At 45.3% G+C, this 18,965-nt stretch overlaps 2 protein-coding genes across 7 annotated transcripts; one reads left to right on the top strand and one right to left on the bottom strand.

Moving 5' to 3' along the window:
• The first annotated feature begins 18 nt into the window (after nucleotides 1–18).
• On the top strand, nucleotides 19–4,492 carry irag3a (inositol 1,4,5-triphosphate receptor associated 3a). 4 transcript variants are annotated; one of them, XM_088363782.1, is made up of 13 exons: nucleotides 19–459; nucleotides 525–585; nucleotides 975–1,047; nucleotides 1,131–1,158; nucleotides 1,328–1,468; nucleotides 1,580–1,711; nucleotides 2,000–2,147; nucleotides 2,225–2,265; nucleotides 2,335–2,385; nucleotides 3,204–3,361; nucleotides 3,451–3,567; nucleotides 4,074–4,184; nucleotides 4,255–4,492. In XM_088363782.1, exons 1-13 carry the CDS (start codon nucleotides 448–450, stop codon nucleotides 4,358–4,360), a joined length of 1,179 nt encoding a protein of 392 aa, XP_088219908.1. In that variant the 5' UTR covers nucleotides 19–447; the 3' UTR covers nucleotides 4,361–4,492. The 4 variants fall into 4 exon arrangements, with proteins under 4 accessions (XP_088219908.1, XP_088219925.1, XP_088219930.1 ...); XM_088363799.1 differs by having other exon boundaries at nucleotides 509–585; XM_088363804.1 differs by lacking the exon at nucleotides 525–585.
• Nucleotides 4,255–18,366, bottom strand: inavaa (innate immunity activator a). 3 transcript variants are annotated; one of them, XM_088363748.1, is made up of 11 exons: nucleotides 18,173–18,366; nucleotides 16,204–16,271; nucleotides 12,816–12,894; nucleotides 12,594–12,727; nucleotides 11,786–11,908; nucleotides 11,307–11,541; nucleotides 11,177–11,230; nucleotides 7,229–7,394; nucleotides 6,984–7,133; nucleotides 6,194–6,812; nucleotides 4,255–5,331 (listed from the first exon to the last, which is right to left on the bottom strand). In XM_088363748.1, exons 3-11 carry the CDS (start codon nucleotides 12,877–12,879, stop codon nucleotides 5,239–5,241), a joined length of 1,638 nt encoding a protein of 545 aa, XP_088219874.1. In that variant the 5' UTR covers nucleotides 12,880–12,894; nucleotides 16,204–16,271; nucleotides 18,173–18,366; the 3' UTR covers nucleotides 4,255–5,238. The 3 variants fall into 3 exon arrangements, with proteins under 3 accessions (XP_088219874.1, XP_088219879.1, XP_088219864.1); XM_088363753.1 differs by lacking the exon at nucleotides 16,204–16,271 and having other exon boundaries at nucleotides 6,984–7,130; nucleotides 18,173–18,364; XM_088363738.1 differs by lacking the exon at nucleotides 16,204–16,271 and having other exon boundaries at nucleotides 18,173–18,362.
• Between the last annotated feature and the right edge of the window lie 599 nt (nucleotides 18,367–18,965).

Here is an 18,965-nt window from a genome sequence, read left to right as displayed (position 1 = left end):
CTGAAAAACAATTCATAAATGTTTTAGAATATCAAACAAAATGTCAGAGGCTTAACTGTGGCTAAACACAGGCTTGGGATCCCTGGTCCTACTGCAGCCATATCCTGCCTAGTTTCCATGTCTCCCTGCCGCAACACTCCCAATTCTAATGTTAATCAGTTGTGTTGGAGTAGGGAAACTGAAAATAATACTGGAACAGGGTTCCCTACTCGGAACAACCTTCTGCTTGACAGTGCCTAGAGTCTAGGCAAACATGGCAAGCAGGAGGCTCAAAGCTACTTGTCCTGTTATACCTTGACTGTGGATCTCATAATGGGATTATCTATTCTCAGTCCGCCACACAGAGTCCAAATGCAATACAGAGTAATCGGTCACCATGAAATAGGTGAGAGGTAGCGCTAAGGAATTGTATTCTCCTAAATCAGAAAATGGAGCTGTAGAGCAGTCATGCACCCTCAGGTGAGTTGAATCGAGCAAAGGATCTAAAGAAATTTCACACATGCAGCAGCTTGGTTGTCTTTTAGCTGGATGCGGAGGCAAACGGCTGTCAGGCGTCATTTCATGACAATGACGACAGTGATTCAGGTTAGTTCCTTACAAGAATACACAGACATCTGAAACCCTTAAAAATGCTCGGTTACAAATTGTACTGATCCCGGAAATTGGGTCAATTTGACCATGAGCACTATACATATGTATATGTGTATGTATAGATCTCTTTGATGGGAATAAGAAAAACTGACTTAAAACTTTGCAAATGTCTGTTACCTTTAGCAACTTTTAGCAAGTCGAATGAAACAACACTTTGGCTAAGAGTAGCAAGCCCACAGCAGTCAATGAGATATAGGCTTTTGCATGATGAAAAAGAAAAAGCGAGTAGTGAATCATATTTTTTTGTTGTTTACCTCAAATGTTACCAACAAAAGTGTGTCACAATAAATGCACATCTTACAATTAAGTTTTCTGAACGACAGAAAGCAGTCAGGAGGAGCCACCACCAACTAACTGGAATGAACTGTCCATCATAGATCGAGTGGGCCTCAACAGGTCTCAGCCTGGCATCCACAAAATATTAATTTTACACTGTATATTAAATATGTGTGTTCATTGAACTTCTGTTTTCTTGACAGTGTTGAGATGTCAGAGACCGATTTGGAAGTAAGTCCATTTATTTCTATAGCTTTAGAAATTGTAATAACAGGTGAGTTACTAAAACTTCAACATCAGGCCCTAATTTTATGGTTTTTACTTAACACGAGTTGCCGTATACTTTGTCTAAAAAAAACACGGTTATTAATTCAGTTTCTTTTTATCTTCATCTGCACAGAAGCAGTTCACTCAGATTGCCTTGGCCTTCCGATGTGACCAATACACCTTGAAGCAGAGGCTCCAGGCAGAAGAGCATGCTCGCAACCTGGCCGAGGAGAATGTCCTACTGGAGCTTTCCAGAGGCAGAGAGACGCTGGAGGTATACAGTGCAGTAATACAGTAATACCAGTGACACAATGTGAAGGAAATGCAAGCAGGTGTGGGTTGTACAGTGGAGTACCATAAAGTGTGTGTTTATGGTGTTTTATAGGCACTAAAAGGTCTGTGTCTGGACAGTAAACGTAGTAAAATCGTGCAGAAGTTGGAGTTGTCGTTCGACATCCTCACTGGCACCGTTGAACGCATCTCCAACACGGCCGAGGTGCTTGGAGCAGTACACCAGGTAAACGGATGGAATTGAACACTATGGCCTCAACGTTTCATGATCATTTGGGCAATTGGCCATGAAAAGGAAATACTACCAAGCAGAGATGGGGCAGCAATGTCACAAACCGACAGCCATTGTGTGGATGAAGGATGGAGGACCAGATTACTCCTCTGTTTGTCTTTCACAGTGACTTTTCCTTCCTTGATCTGCTCAGAACACTGTCAGCAGTCATAGATGTAATGTTAAGAGTGTAAAACCTGAACCAGTGAGTGTATTACGTTTTCTGGCTGCTGTGTCTAACAGGAGGCTCGTGTGAGTCGCGCAGTGGAGCTCATGGTGGCTCATGTGGAGAACGTCAAGAGGCGACTGGAGCGACATGAGACGGAGCTGGAGGACGCCAAGAAAATGATCCAGCAGCAGAATTTCCGCAGGAGCATCGACGAGCCTGGAGGTCCTCTTAATATATCATAATTTCCTTAAAGTTTTGTTTGGTTGTGTGATTTAACCAGATTTGTTTCACCACTATAGATGTGGACGAAAGTGACAACTGGAAGAAAAGCTTTCTGCAGGTAACGGGTCTTGTTTTTAGTGGTAAGATGGCTGCCGCTGCTTGCATTCACTCCTATGCTCTTGGCTAGAATGGCAGTCGTCGCAGAATCAGTGTGTCACTGATTCCAAGTGACATCGAGGTGAGGCTTCTCTAGTGACCCGTCCATCCCACTGATCTCAACATGTATATGATTAGACAACTTGGTGACGAACCAACAATAATCAACAAATTGTAAAAATACTCCAAAGTATTTTTCCTGTATATGTGCTTCAACCTGACCTAGACTTCCATAGAACTGCTTCAAAGTGTGCTTCAAGGCAACCGCTTCTTTCCCTAAACAAACCACCTGGTTTGCGGTCCAATTAGGTCCCAATAATGTCAATTTTGTAGCTGTTTGTTTCACTACATGTCATCACACGAGCATGTCCGCAGACCTTCTAGAAAAGTTTTATTTAGAAAGGTTTACGTACCTCTCTGAATAATTTAGGCAAAACATTTTGACTGGTGTTCCTTTTCAAATGTGGTGGTTCTGGGCAAACAAACAGAAAACAATTCAAACTCAATACTAAAATTGCTAAAAAAACACTGTACCCAACTTTGAATATCTCCATCCCACATGATGGTCATTGTTGCACCCAAGCCATTTCTCCCCATAATTTTCCGATCAAAATTAGTACATTGCACATATTCCTCAACCTTCAACAGTAACAATTTTTTTCATTTGTAAAGATTTAATAATGAGCCTTATACGTGTGTGTATGTGTGCATGTGTGAATCAAAACTTACAAAATAAATTATAAAAATTATTGTAGCCTTGCTTTTTGCCATCTAATTATTATGCATTAACCAACGTCTTAATAAAATAAATCATTGTGTCTCTGTGCGTAGGCTGTAAGGTTCATTCATGGGCCACATTTTATATGAGGTCTTATCAGAAACGATTTGTTTGCATGTCAGCCTCTCAAGAAGGCAAAGCGAGATTCCAAGAAGCGCCGCATTCATAGGGAAGCTGACCCGGGCAGTAAGCTGTTCCCTGCTTGCCCGTCTCCCTGCTTGAGCTCGGCATCCAGCTGCAGCGGCATCAACAAGGACGACAACAACTTGGTGGATGACAGGTGCTCCACCCCTCCTTTCCTCTTCTTCCTCGTCTCCATTTCTTATTTAGTCTTTGTTCTTCTTCCATTATCTTTTCTACATCTTCAAGCCCACTTGATCCAGATGAAGTATCTGGCCATGTGCCTCAGTCAGAGCCACCTCCCCATCCGTCTCCCATCCCAGAAGGTCTTGTCCCATGTAAAGGTGGAAAGGTGCCACACAAAAGGTTGTTTATTCTACACAATAGAAATTGACTGCAAAATTATGACCATTTGCAATCTATAAATATTCTGCCTTGATTAAGATGGTTTATTTAATCCTCCTGTTCTGTTATTGGATGAAAATGTTTATTGATGACTAGTATTTATAATCTCGTTACAATTTCTGTTGGCTTTGACAAAGGGAACTTTAACTTATTGCAGGCTTTCTTTATGTTAGAGTCGAAGCTGAGATTCGTGTCAATGTGTATTTATAATGTGTAAAACCTGTAGCTGCTCATCAGAGACAAAAATGCCTGGATTTATGATTGAGTTGTCACATTTAGAGGAAAAAAAGCAGACAGTTTTGATGAGTTATATATAAACAGCATTGAGTCAACAAAGATTGCACATCTCCATTGTCGTACGTCTTCCCATGTCCATGGTCTAATTTCGCAGCCAGCTAAGTCTTTGGTGTACAAATGTTTGTTTTTATACTAAACTGATGAATGTGCTTCCAACAATGGTCTTTCAGTTGCATGCTGGACACAACGAGGCAAAGGCACAAGAGCAAATCTTCAATGGCAAAGAAAAAGACTGCCGACAAGGAGAAGAAAAGGTCAAACGTCTGCCAAAGGATTTTTGTGTAAGACTCAATTTTTGTTGAATCGTAAATCCTAACAAAAGATTTTACTCAATGATGATGTCGTCTTCAGAGAGGGCTCGCCGTCCAGGCAGCGCCCACTGGCTCGCCATCGCTCCCTGATGTTCTACGTCTTTGTGCTTCTTTCCTTCATCACTTGGATTTTTTTCTTTGTGTAAAAATGCTAAAAGTAACATAGTATGGGAAATATACTTTGAAATGCCCATATATATTGGAAAAAGTCTTATATTGGTAAAATGGTGCCTGCCCGACATTACAATCTGTGTGAAATTAAACAGCAAAAAAGTCAATCTTTTGTTAGCTGCCTATTGCTAAAATTGTGTCTGTGAGTGGGCAGTGGCTGAATTGTGTAAATTTACGTGTTTTGCCTTAAGAAGGTCACAGCCTTATCTTCAAGGAACTACTACATGGTAACGGTATTCAATTTTGCAAACAATTCAAAACTTAAGTATTTTCTTATTAACACGTTGCTTTGTAGTTTCTTTAAAGGTAATCAAAGGTGTAAAAAGTCCACAGAGTGAAGTTGTAAATTTTTTACTTTAAATATAGAAAAAAAAAATACAATCACCTGGTTAGTAAGAACATTCTGCAAGAACAACAAGCATCAAAGCACCATTAAAGGCATCAGTGAGGAAAAATTCATCTTTCAATTCAACGTACTCTATGTTAAATTTTAACAATGTTACACACAACCGGTAGGTTGACATCGAACCTTTAGTAGTCTAAGTTAAGAGCAACGACCTTCAAATAGTTTATAAATAGACACATTGTATTAGGAATGCTTGGTGAACTTTTTTGTGCAAAATGTACGAGTTCTGCATTAAACATTGTGAGCTCCAAACTGGAGAAGAATCTACTAAAAAGCATTTGAAAATAAATAGCTTACTTTAAATTATAAAGGAGGGAGAGGTATGCTCATCTGGGAGTGCACGTTTGCTGAATGCAGGATAATCTCAAAGGTCCAAATACTTAATAAATACAGACTTAAATATGAACGATAGAAAGGGGCAGGATAGATCAAACTAAGACTAAAATTCTACACCTGGCTCACAATTTCATGGTCCTCTGCCACAAACCACTGGACTGGGGTCCCATCTGCAGATCTTTGGAGAACCAAATTACCTGAACCCTGGGAGAAAAGACAAAAGGATAGAAACACAATCAGTGTAAGTGTACAGCAGAGACATCAGTATGCAGTGTGTAATGACATCAATGCGGAGAAAGATGGCGACGAGGGGGCATTTATTATCTAACTGCAGAGGGTAGCAGCTAGGGCACAACAGAATTGGCACCCATGCACACACACACGCACAGAGTACATACGCACTCCAGTTGAAATGCAATATTTTTTTGAAAAAAATATACCAGGATGAATCACTTCATTAAACATTTAAAACAATTCAAAAATTAACTGAGACAATATGGTTGCACAAGTGTGCACATCCTCTTAAAAGGAAATGAGGTCGTGATCAATATGATGCATTAACATTCAAACTCATAATTTGTGAAAAGGGAGTTCATTTCATGAAGTTCCCATTTAGTTTCGACACATTTATATTACTGGTCAGCCCACATGCGTGTGTAAATTATGACAAATCAAAAGTGCTGAAAATATCTATTAGTGGTGGCAAAACAGTAAAAATCCAGCCACACTTTGAGTACAAGCTCCTGTGGCAAGGCTATTAGTTTCTGGGCCAGGATTTGCCACGTCTGGCTTTCTTTGATAATGTAATATAGTATGCATCATATTATCATTATAGACTAGTGTATCATGACAAATTTGATTCTTTTTTGAAGACGACGGGTAAAAAAAATAGATGTCTTATAGTTATTATTTATTTGTTCATTTAATTTTTAAATCTATTTAAAAAATCCCAGATAAAAAACAGTTTCATTCTTAAACGAGCTCACTATTGCACTTGTGCATGGTTAGGGTTAGGGTTACATTTACCAAGTGGAGGTCTCAGTCAGCTGGATGACAATGTACCAACCTGATCAAACGGAGGCATGTGCAGTAAAGTGGGGCTCTTCATTCCAAGGGGACTTTGCAGCTCCTCACAGCCCAGCACTGAGCTGTGGCTCTGACTGCGCTGGTGCCACGACTTGAGCTCCTCTGACACCGCGTCCCTGGGCATGATGCGGAGGCCGTAGCTGGCGTACTCTTTCAGCGAAGGCGTCCGCACAACCCTTGTGTAAGGGGGTGGGAGCTTGGGCACCTTCCTGGTAGAAGCTGTGCCCTCCTGCCAAGGTCTTAGCTGAGGGCTGCATTGGGTCAAGAGTGGGGAGGACACCAAGCGCTTGTCCGAGTTCTGAGGGGAGAGGGGCTGCCTGTTCCCGCAACCAGGCAGCTCCTTCTTGAAGTGGAAGGCATACGGTGGAGGGCAGAGCTTGGGGATCTCCGTGGGCGCGTCCTGGCCTACCACGTAAGAGGAGGCAGAGTGCTCAGAGCTGCTGTCCTCCGAGCTAGACTGGTATGGCCGCAGGGGGGAGGACTCTGGGGAAAGCACCAGGACGTCTGTGGCACAGCGTTGCTGCGGCAGGCGGGATCTCACTCTGAGGGACTCCGAGCTGAGGCACTCTTTGTCAGCACACGGCTTACTCTTTGGAAATCTGGGGAGACACCATGAACACTTGTAAAGGGCATACATGGGTGTGTCAGTAAATTTTACCGATTCATTTGTCAGCGGCCTGGACACACGTCCGTCACGGCTTATAAACGAGCTTATAAAGTTTTCTTGTTTATCCTCTGTTTTTGTGCAGTGCATGTTTTGTGGAGTGTACCTGAAGGACTGAGAGTATTGTCGGCGCACATGCAGCTCTGGTGTGGAGGGGGCGCTGGCGGAGTGGTTGTGCCGCAGCGCAGAGTTCTTAATGAACTGTGAGAGAGGAATTCTGCTGGCGTCGGCCGAAACTTGCGCTCCTGCTGTACTGCTGGGTGCAGATGACAAAAGAGGATTTTAAAAATATGGAATCAGGAAGGTCACAGAAGCTCGATTCCTACACAGGCTGAAATTCAAAAGTCCCACCTGGAGTTGCTGCCGTCAGCAGGCAGAGGTTTTGCAGCCTTGTGATAAGGCTGGTCCAGACTGGACTCCTTCCACGGAGAATTCTGGATGGGAGAGGGCTCGTACTCCACAATGGGGGTCTGCAGGTTAGGTACCGGAGCAGAGACAGGGCCAAGGGAGTCCAGATCTGTGCATGGATACTAGTCAGCATATGGTGCCAGTTGCATTCAGTAAAGAGTCATGTACCGTCATCACCTGTGACATCCTATCAGGCTAAACCTCAGCATACCTCAATAAACCTCACTTCAGCCAGCATCAAAGGATTAACGTTTTTTTTTTTTACCCTTTTCTTTGGACTTTTGTATGTGTCTTGTGCTGCTACGACTTTTACTTTGAAGGGATTCACCTTCCTGTTTTTGTGCCATTTCTCCAGTTTTAATACGTTGCTCAATCGCTATAGAAATTTTTTTTTTTGAACAAACGACTTTGCTTTGGATATTCTGTGACTTGTGTGGTGTATTTGAGTTCTAAATTCTGTCACTAAGAATGAAACCATCCTCTGCTACCACCCCTCCGTGAGTCGTCACCTTATCGTGGTGGAGGGGTTTGCGTGCCCCTATGATCCTAGGAGCCATGTTGTCGGGGGGGTTCATGCCCCTGGTAGGGTCACCCATGGCAAACGGGTCCTAGGTGAGGGGCCAGACAAAGCACGGCTCACAGAAGCCCCTTATGATGATTAAAATTAATGGACTTCGTTTTCCCTCGCCCGGACGCGGGTCACCAGGGCCTCCCTCTGGAGCCAGGCCTGTAGGCGGGGCTCGAAGGCGAGCGTCTGGTGGCCGGGCCTTCGCCCATGGGGCCCGGCCGGGCACAGCCCGAAAAGGAAACGTGGGTCCCCCTTCCCATGGGCTCACCACCTGTGGGAGGGGCCAAAGGGGTCGGGTGCAATGTGAGCTGGGCGGCGGCCAAAGGCAAGGGACCTTGGCGGTCTGATCCCCGGCTGCAGAAGCTAGCTCTTGGGACATGGAATGTCACCTCTCTGGATGGAAAGGAGCCCGAGCTGGTGTGCGAGGCAGAAAAATTCCGACTAGATATAGTTGGACTAGCCTCCACGCACAGTTTGGGTTCCGGTACAAGCCCTATCGAGAGGGGCTGGACTCTCTTCCACTCTGGAGTTGCCCACGGTGAGAGGCGTCGAGCAGGTGTGGGTATACTTATTGCCCCCCAGCTGGGCGCCTGCACATTGGGGTTCACCCCGGTGAATGAGAGGGTAGCCTCCCTCCGCCTTCGGGTGGGGGGACGGGTCCTGACTGTTGTTTGTGTCTATGCACCAAACGGCAGCTCAGAGTACCCACCCTTCTTGGAGTCCCTGGAGGGAGTGCTGGAGAGCACTCCTTCGGGGGACTCCATCGTTCTACTGGGTGACTTCAATGCTCATGTGGGCAATGACAGTGAGACCTGGAAGGGCGTGATTGGGAGGAACGGCCCCCCCCGATCTGAACCCGAGCGGTGTTCTATTATTGGACTTCTGTGCTCGACACGGATTTTCAATAATGAACACCATGTTCAAACATAAAGGTGTCCATGTGTGCACTTGGCACCAGGACACCCTAGGCCGCAGTTCGATGATCGACTTTGTAGTCGTGTCATCGGATTTGCGGCCGCATGTTATGGACACTCGGGTGAAGAGAGGGGCAGAGCTGTCAACTGATCACCACCTGGTGGTGGGTTGGCTCCGATGGTGGGGGAAGATGCCGGTCCGACCTGGCAGACCCAAACGCTCTGTGAGGGTCTGCTGGGAACGTCTGGCAGAATCTCCTGTTAGGAAGAGCTTCAACTCCCACCTCCGGCAGAGCTTTTCCCACGTCCCGGGGGAGGCGGGAGACATTGAGTCTGAGTGGACCATGTTCCGCGCCTCCATTGTTGAGGCGGCCGACCGAAGCTGTAGCCGTAAGGTCGTTGGTGCCTGTCGTGGCGGCAATCCCCGAACCCGCTGGTGGACACCGGCGGTATAGGAAGCCGTCAAGCTGAAGGAGGAGTCCTATCGGGCCGTTTTGGCCTGCGGGACTCCGGAGGCAGCTGACAAGTACCGGATGGCCAAGGTGGTGGTTGCTGAGGCAAAAACCCGGGCGTGGGAGGAGTTTGGTGAGGCCATGGAGAATGACTTCCGGACGGCTTCGAGAAAATTCTGGTCCACCATCCGGCGTCTCAGGAGGGGGAAGCAGTGCAACGTCAACACTGTTTACAGTGGGGATGGCGTGCTGCTGACCTCGACTCGGGACGTCGTGAGTCGGTGGGGAGAATACTTCGAAGACCTCCTCAATTCCACCTACACGCCTTCCATTGAGGAAGCAGGGCCTGGAGACTCTGAGGCGGATTCTCCAATCTCTGGGGTCGAAGTCACTGAGGTAGTTAAAAAACTCCTCGGTGGCAAGGCCCCGGGGGTGGATGAGATCCGCCCAGAGTTCTTAAAGGCTCTGGATGTTGTGGGGCTGTCATGGCTGACACGCCTCTACAACGTTGCGTGGACATCGGGGACAGTGCCTCTGGATTGGCAGACTGGGGTGGTGGTTCCCCTCTTTAAGAAGGGGGACCGGAGGGTGTGTTCCAATTACAGGGGAATCACACTCCTCAGCCTCCCTGGTAAGGTCTATTCAGGGGTGCTGGAGAGGAGGGTCCGTCGGGAGGTCGAACCTCGGATTCAGGAGGAGCAGTGTGGCTTTCGTCCTGGCCGTGGAACAGTGGACCAGCTCTACACCCTCGGCAGGATCCTCGAGGGTGCATGGGAGTTCGCCCAACCAGTCCACATGTGTTTTGTGGACTTTGAGAAGGCGTTCGACCGTGTCCCTCGGGAGGTTCTGTGAAGGGTGCTTCGGGAGTACGGGGTGCCGAGCCAACTGATAAGGGCGGTTCGGTCCCTGTATCACCGATGCCAGAGTCTGGTCCGCATTTCCGGCAGTAAGTCGGATTCGTTCCCAGTGAGGGTTGGACTCCGCCAAGGCTGCCCTTTGTCACCGATTCTGTTCATAATTTTTACGGACAGAATTTCTAGGCGCAGCCGAGGCGTTGAGGGGGTCCGGTTTGGGGACCTCAGCATCGCGTCTCTGCTTTTTGCAGATGACGTGGTGCTGTTGGCTTCTTCAGGCCGTGATCTCCAGCTCTCGCTGGAACGGTTCGCAGCCGAGTGTGAAGCGGTCGGGATGAGGGTCAGCCCCTCCAAATCCGAGTCCATGGTCCTCGATCGGAAAAGGGTGGAATGCCCTCTCCGGATCGGGGATGAGATCCTGCTCCAAGTGGAAGAGTTCAAGTATCTTGGAGTCTTGTTCACGAGTGAGGGGAGGATGGAGCGCGAGATCGACAGGCGGATCAGTACAGCGTCGGCAGTAATGCGGACCCTGTACCGGTCCGTTGTGGTGAAGAGAGAGCTGAGCCAAAAGGCAAAGCTCTCAATTTACCGGTCGATTTACGCTCCTACCCTCACCTATGGTCACGAGCTATGGGTCGTGACCGAAAGAACGAGATCTCGGATACAAGCGGCCGAAATGAGTTTTCTCCGCAGGATGTCCGGGCTCTCCCTTAGAGATAGGGTGATAAGCGCGGTCATCCGGGAGAGACTCGGAGTAGAGTCGCTACTCCTCCACGTTGAGAGGAGCCAGATGAGGTGGCTCGGGCATCTTATCAGGATGCCTCCTGGACGCCTCCCTGTCCCACCGGTAGGAGACCCCGGGGACGACCCAGGACGCGCTGGAGAGACTATGTCTCTCAGCTGGCCTGGGAACGCCTTGGGATCCCCCGGGATGAGCTGGATGAAGTGGTGGGGAGAGGGAAGTCTGGGAGTCCCTCCTAAAGCTGCTGCCCCCGCAACCCGACCCCGGATAAGCGGAAGAAGATGGATGGATGGATGGATGGATGGATGGATGGATGGATGGATGGATGGATGGATGAAGAATGAAATTTGTCTTTGATTACCTTCATCCAGGGCCACCACATCAGACAGTGAGCTGTCATCAGACGTATTCAAATCTGCATACAAAAAAAGTTCAACTTGAAGATAGTGCAGTACCATGTCTGGTCTGAGGGTGGCAGAAGTGTCCCTCACCTTTGCCTTTAGCGGAGGTGTTGCCAATGCATGGGGAGTTGCACTCGCTCCTTATCCTACACTGGAAAACCGCCTCCTGCAGCTCGCGCACCTTCTTCTCCTCGCGCTTGCACTGCTGCACGCGGCTTTTCTTCTGAGGCTTGCTGAGCTTCTCTTCCAGTGAGAGTTTGCGTGCCGCCTCATAGATCTGCCGCTGGAGAGCCAGTTCCGTCTCAAGGCCGTGCAACTCTGAGTCCTATGACCAAGCGAGAGATACACAGGACGGGTGCATCTCAACAAATCTAATCTAAATATTGTATAGAAATTTATTTCAGTTGTTCATCCTTCTAGTTGCTCAGTTGTTGCCTTTTAGATTGATTGCGTAAACATTAGCTAGCGCTTGAGCTGCAAACCATTTTGAAGCTGAGAGCTAGAGAGCTGTTTATAGAGTAGCTGCGTGGTTAGAATACAAAGCACTTCATTGTATGTATGTTCCAAACCTCTTTCTCCAGATAGATTAAACCTTCGTCTAACTTGAAGGATGCCCCGATCCTCCTTCTGACTTGCGGCGGGTTCTCATCGGGCATGAGAGGATAATCTGAGGACAGTGTACCAGTCAGCTCCTGTGGAGGGAAAAACAAGTTTCATTTCTTCTAAAACAGACCCTGAATGTGATCGTTAGTATACACAGGCATTTGGTATGTATAAATTCATTGACAAAACATTTATCATTATTCCCAACAATGACTCTGTGGCACAGTGGTGAGCTGTGAGGAGTTAAATGACCATTTACTAATTACAAATATATATTTGTTTAGCAATTTATATTATCGACATACAAACCAATTAAAACAAGTGAAAGGTCATCCATTAGATTGTCTAAAATACAATAAACCATGTCGTCATTCATAAAACATGTCTTAAGATGTTTGATGTCCACCTGATGGTCCGTAAAGGTGCTTAGCTACTTGAGTGCATCAATACTGATGTTGTGCATGTGAAGACAAAGTGTATGTCTCTCGTATCTAGTCCTCTTAGAAGTCCCACACAGTCCAAGGCCCTCTCACACACATTAGTGAAACGTTCTCACTGCTGCTTTGGTTAAGATAGTTGCAGGCTGCTGAAGAAGGTGAATTACTGTCGAGCAAGAGCTGTCGTAATGAAACATTTCAGTCGTGTACATGATAGAGTTTCAGTCCTGAACGTGAGAGTTACTCCTGAATTAGGTCCCCGTGGGCCTCTCAGAATCACTCCTGCCATCATAGAGACGCTTTCAATCACTCTCATCATCACTGAGGTATTACTCACGGCCTCTCGAATGCACAGCTTTCTCAGCTCCAGCAGGCAGAGCTCCAGACGTCCCTCCAGAGACTGCTGCTTGAGTTGGAGGGCTCTGGTGTGCGTGCTTGATTCCTTGACTGGTGACGTGGGGCTTTCTGGACCTGCTCGGCAAGCAAACGGCATCAAGACCTGTGACACGCGCCAAATTTCATGCAGTAGAAGCTCGAAAGGCAAAGGCGGGGTTCTCACCACAGTGCAATATAATCCCGCTGTCGGAGTCACTGATCTCCTCTTTGCTCTCAATGGCTGTCATCTTGATTTAGGAACTCTGTGACAAAGTATGGTTACAAATATTTCACGTTGAGGAAGCACATTAGTACAACCTTATTATACTTTGTAATAGACATGTTGTAGGCCAACTCATTAGCATACCTTTGGAATGCCTTAGAGGAAAAGACAATACTAAAGGAAAATTGGAAAAAGGACTCCCACCGGCGATAATTTGGGGGTTCCAAGATGTTCTTTTTTCCTCACAACGTGACTTCGTTCCTGCTGGCCTTCTGCTTTACTTGACAAAAGTGAGTGGAGAGTGTCTTTTCACACAACAATCCAGGCAGCCCCCTCTACCGTCTTTCTCCCTCCCACGCTACATCACAAAAGAGGCACACCCCCACAGGGTGACTCGGCACATGTGCGGGTTAATCCCCATGGTGGTGCCATGGCGACGGCACACGGCCGACCGAAGAGCGTGTCGCCATGAGGCGCAGTTGCAGGGGTGTTTCACAAGTTTCAGACCTCAAAAAGGAAAGCAGATGGCTGCAGAAAGGAGCCCCAACTCCCACCCCACCCCTCTCATGCTCTGCACCTGTTCTCCCCGCGCACCCCTCCCTTGGCCTCCTATTCAGCCAGTGTCCACCAAACCCCCTGGGGAGCTTTGAAGTGGAAGAACGTCTTGATGATGGGCTTGTCCACGCCGGATCATGTCACAATGAAGAGTCCAGTGACACCTTCACAAACAGGCGAGCACTAGTCACGATTACGGCCTGCCCACTCTCTTGTTCTTTAGGAGCCCTGCTCCGAACCAACCTCTGACAACAAACAAGACACTGCGGTGATGAGATAACAACAACAGCAAAAAGAGGAAAACAATGACAATTAGAACTGCCAGCAGCAATGAATGGAATGGGCCCTTGCAACCGTGTTTTCGTTCCAGTGACCAAACTTTGATGCCATGCTCCGCCCACATTTAATGAATCTTGCAATTTGGCATCACCCATCTGTCTCGGATACCTGCTTTGGACTGGGGCTCATTTGGATGGGTCCCCTAGCAGTTGTTTTGGTGTTTCAAACGGGATGATGGGGAGGTGCATCAATGTGATTCGGTCAATGTGACACCGACAACAAACGCTAAAATAGGCACACTCGAAGACAACGACCATGTATCCCATCAATTGATACTGAAATTTTCCGATATATACACTTATACACTGACTTGGTGCGTGAATGAAGTACCTTGGCAATAAGTGGAATATGTTCATCTTTGATTAATTGACAAACTGATTAGTACCAAAATGATCATTATGAGATATGAAATAGTTGCTGCATTTCGACTGAAACCACATAAAACTGTAAACTGTGTTCTGACCACTAAAACAAGTGACTCCGCTCGAGGCCGACGTGCAAAATATAACATAGAAGAAAACAAGACTCGTCCCCCAGAAAGAGAGCGTCTTTCTCCTCTATTTTAGGTCAATTCATTTAGTCTTCATCTCACATGCTTGCTAGTGTGCCCTTGAAAAGGCTGATCACAAGGGATGGCATTACAGGAAATAACATGATTAACGGATGTGCTTTGCTCGCCCCTTCCTTGTGATAGTATCATGACAGCAAAACTGGAAGTAAACAGCAGAGATGCAAACAGAGGCATATGCTTCCTCTTCTGTGTTTGGAGATGGCTATCCAGGCCCTTTCCTGTCGGGATCAGGAAGACAGAGCATATGTAGTAGGATATGATTGTGTATTCCATATACGGGCCCGGACCATTCAACATGGCAACTCATGTGCACTGAGAAGCAGCCGCTAGCACAATGAGGCACAGGCAGCCTGATTCAGTAAAACAACAGTACAACAAAAGGCCTTGTGTCCACGCAGCGGCTTCAATATCCTGCTGAGGGTGCGAGATGTGCTGACAACACAGGCGGGAATCCAGCTCGGGAGGAAAAGTAATGTGGGACTTACCCACTTGCACCCCATAACTCTTTCTGTGGTTATGTTTGGAATGAGTGGGTGGACTGACTTATTTGGAGCTGACATGTTGCTACATTTTATAGTATCGTTGAGGCACTCGCCGCTTTTAGAGCCTTCCTGTCAGTACAGACGACATGCATTTCAATGTCTCTTCAACACATGCCTTTAGATGCATACCTATTGAGCACTGACAATTGCTTTCAATGCAACAAGGTAGGGGAAATAAATGTTACAATTTACAGTTAAATTGTTAGTTTTCTGCTATTCAAAAGTGATATTACAATGTGTCGGGAAGCGTTGAAATTGATAAGCGCCTTGTCTTCTGTTGAGGTAAGCGGCATTTTCAAGGTGGAGTGCAAAAATGACTTCACATTGTTATCAAACTTTGAAGGACGGGCAATGAGAAAGCGTCTATTGCCTGGTTTTGTTCCTGCCACCATTCTGTGCCCTTCCTTGGCTGAGTGGGGCAGTGGAAAGTTCTACCCCAAGTTGCCAACAGGTGATCACAGTGCAGCCCAAGTAAATACAATCAGACACGATGTCTTATATAATGTGAAGTCATAGCATCAGCAACTGGCCAATTTATTTACTATCTATATCAGGAATGAAGAAGTGACGGCCCAGTTTTTAAATAAACTTTTTTTTTTTTTACAAACCCCCAAATTCTTCAAAAAAAGGAAAGAAATGAATTGGGGAGACACAAAAATGGAAAAAAAAACCTCAAATATGAACAAATATTTAAAAAAGAATGAAAAATAACAAAAAAAATCGCTAGGATACAGAACCGTTGGTGCTGAACAGTGAATATGTAGGGGAAAACTATAGTTTGTAAAACTACATGTAATATCACCAATCATCACTAGATAGCAGAAATGCTGTAGTTGCGCTTACTTTAGGTCTTACACTAACCCTATGTACTGCAACATAAGTATTAAAATTATGAGTGAGTTGATTTTTGCGAGAAAAAAAAAGTATAAAAAGAGTTCTTACACTTTATGCTGGTTTCTTGTTCAGCAGTTTTATGCTGTCCTTGAATGGTAATTTTATGTGAGAGAACAGTATGCACTGTGAAACATCCCCCCCCCTAAAAGTAGTACTTTTCTTTCCAAAAGGTCATATGAAGCAAAAAGCTCATATGAGATCACAGAAAGAGAATATGCATCGGAATTGTCTCAAGACTGATAATGATGATCGTCACACCCATCCTCACAGCCCACTCGACCGTGACTACATTCACGGAAGGGAGTGTTTATAGGGAGAGATTATAAATGGGGATTCACTGTCTCCCAAATTTCCCCCACCACCCTTTCCCATGAGCCTTGGGAGTTGCAATTGCCTGGAATGCCGCCACCTCTGCATTCGTTACCACTGCGGTCGGCCCTGGAATTACCAAATTGGTCCGGCCTCAGCTCACTGAAGAGAGACAGCGAAGGATGGCTGGAATCAAGCTGAGGCCTGCTGGAAACCAGGAATTAAAATCTGTCACGGAATGCTGATGTGATGGAAGAAAACCAAATGACTTTTCAGTATCCCTAAATCCGAAGTCAAACCGAACATCAATGTGGGGGAGAGAAATGGAGTTTGGTGACAAGTGCTCTGGCAATGAATGCCGAAGCCCAAAGGTTTGCTCACCACTGTACCTTTCTGTGTGTCCGCAGGTGGGAGTGAGCCGAAACAATTTTGAGTTGAATGTGTGTATATTGGTCACGTGGCATTTGTCGGTTGCCAAATATCAGTAATACTGTGTGGCTTCTACTACTAGTAGTTTTTACCTTTTTTTATTTTGCATGTGACCCATGATACTGATGAATAGTGATTCTACATTGCTTCTGAATTTAGCCAGCATTCTTTGGATATGGCCTCATCTTGCATCTTGGGTCATGCGCAGGACTTGTTTACCAGCAGAGAGAATGCAAATGTAATCAGAACCACCTAAACTGAGTGCAGTCCATATGCTGAGTAGACCAAGACTCAAAGAGAAGAGATTCTCCATTGTTCTCCACTGGTAGTGGATTGTGACACCTCATCCCATTGAGACGTCCTTTCCAAAGGACCAACAGGATGCAGATGTGGCTTTTCACCAAGGGTGAAATCCTATGGCAAGTTTGGGGCTGGGGTGGGGGGGTCATGCTGGGACCTGTCGTCGTAAGCATCGCAAGTCTTTCAACATGTGAACTGTGATGTTGATTCTGCACAAGTGTCACAATGGCATTTATCAGGGAAAAGACTATTTACAGTACATCAACTCATTTGGCCCACTCCAAGCGATCACATGAAATGAAAGGTCTTGAACTTTATAAAAGCAGATTTATAAAGTTTTCAACTTGCTTTCCTTAAACCTCCAGATAGTCTGTAATCATAAACAGTCATATTTACAATAGTTTTGTTGCTAACATGGCAAATCTAAGGCTGTGTAAAGAAAACACAACACTATCCAAAAGTCTCCGTTCAAGATACACTTCATTATAGTCATCAATTGATGTGTCTTCGATAGAAATGAAACCTAATTTGAAGAGATGTATCACATATAAGGCTGACTGTCACTATACAATATTTTCAGAATCGATAATTCTATCACTGCGAATGGCTGGGAACCAGTTCAGGGTGTTCCTCACCTACTGCTGGATGACTACTGGAATAAGCTCCAGTACGCCCGCGGTATGGAAAATGGATGGATTATTCTATCAATCAATTGAATAATCTGATACAATTTGATTTTCAATTAAACTGTATTACTAAACATTTTTATTCAAACATTTCACTGCTTACTAACCAAATATTGTTGTTTGTTTGATATTATTGAGTGATACATGGATGGATGGATGGATGGAGAGAGCGAGAGAGAGAGAGAGAGAGCGAAAGAGAGAGCGAAAGAGAGAGCGAGAGAGACAGAGAGAGAGACAGAGAGAGCGAGAGCGAGAGAGAGAGAGAGAGAGAGAGACTAAATGGTTACTCGATTGTTAAAACTGTTGTTGATAAACAGTTGTTCGATAATAATTCGCTGCCGATTAAGTATGACACCTCATATCACACACAATCCTTTAACAATTGAGCCCACTTGTGTCAAGAATGGATCTTAAATGATATTATTTCTTCAATTTAACTCACTGTATGTTTTTATTAAATTGGATGGTATGTATTCAAAGAACCATTGAAATATTGAATTATGTTTGGTAGGAGTGCATTTGTGCAACAAAGTTACTTCTGTAAATCGATTTGCATATCCAGGGTTGGAACTAATGCACATTCAAAATTAAGTAGGAAAAAAAAAACTTGTCTAGAAATACTGCACCATACATTCATTAATTTCATTAGGCTACTTGTACGAATACTGATGTTCAGAATAAATGTTTACTTACAGTTTGCGTTCGTCTTCAGGCACTCATTGCTAGTACGCCAGCTGCGAGACTTTCTCCTAAGGGCCGGCGGTCAAATGTGAGAGAAGAGCCGCTTAGGATATCTGTTCCAGTCCACTAAATTTCTCTTTGAAGGGGGTGGAGCTCTTATAGTTTGATCCAACTAACCCATTAAAGTCACGGTTACGATTCTATCCAACCAAATTCGTATATTATGAAATATTGACAGTCTAAAAGCAACGTACTTCCCTTAGTTTTATAGAAGAACGGTGACGTGATTTATTTCATCACGGATGCGCCCACCCCTCTTTGCTCTGTTCCAATGGTACAGTCTAACTTCGGACACGCTTAAGCCTTTCGACTCAGCCAGCACGCGACTTGTTGCGAAGACGCTTTGTTCGCCAGCTTTTTTTCTCCCTATTGAACTTAGTTTACAAAGAAAACATTTATTGCCTCCTATACAATTGTTGAAAGCTCAAAAAAGTCGAACAGTACACTTTAACGCTCATTCATTTGGAGTGATGATAAAGTGTGCCACATTGTTGTCCAGTTGTGTTGAGCCAATTAAAATAATTAAAATTTTAATGTTTCATTTTTTCAAGTATCAATAGACTTTTACTTGTAAGTTTACATTTATAAATGCAGCAATCTACAAATGTTGAGAAATATATTTTATTTCAGCATATTGCCTTAAACCTTTGTGTACCCTGTAATCACTAAAAACATAATTTTAAAATCGTTTTAGGCTATGAGCCATTATTGACATAGTTATTATTAGCTTGTGTAAAAACAGCTT

This window comes from Syngnathus floridae, chromosome 2, assembly GCF_059516105.1.
Source record: "Syngnathus floridae isolate MCC-2025c chromosome 2, RoL_Sflo_1.0, whole genome shotgun sequence".
Taxonomy (NCBI): Eukaryota; Metazoa; Chordata; class Actinopteri; order Syngnathiformes; family Syngnathidae; genus Syngnathus; species Syngnathus floridae.
This window is presented reverse-complemented; position numbering and strand designations above follow the sequence as displayed.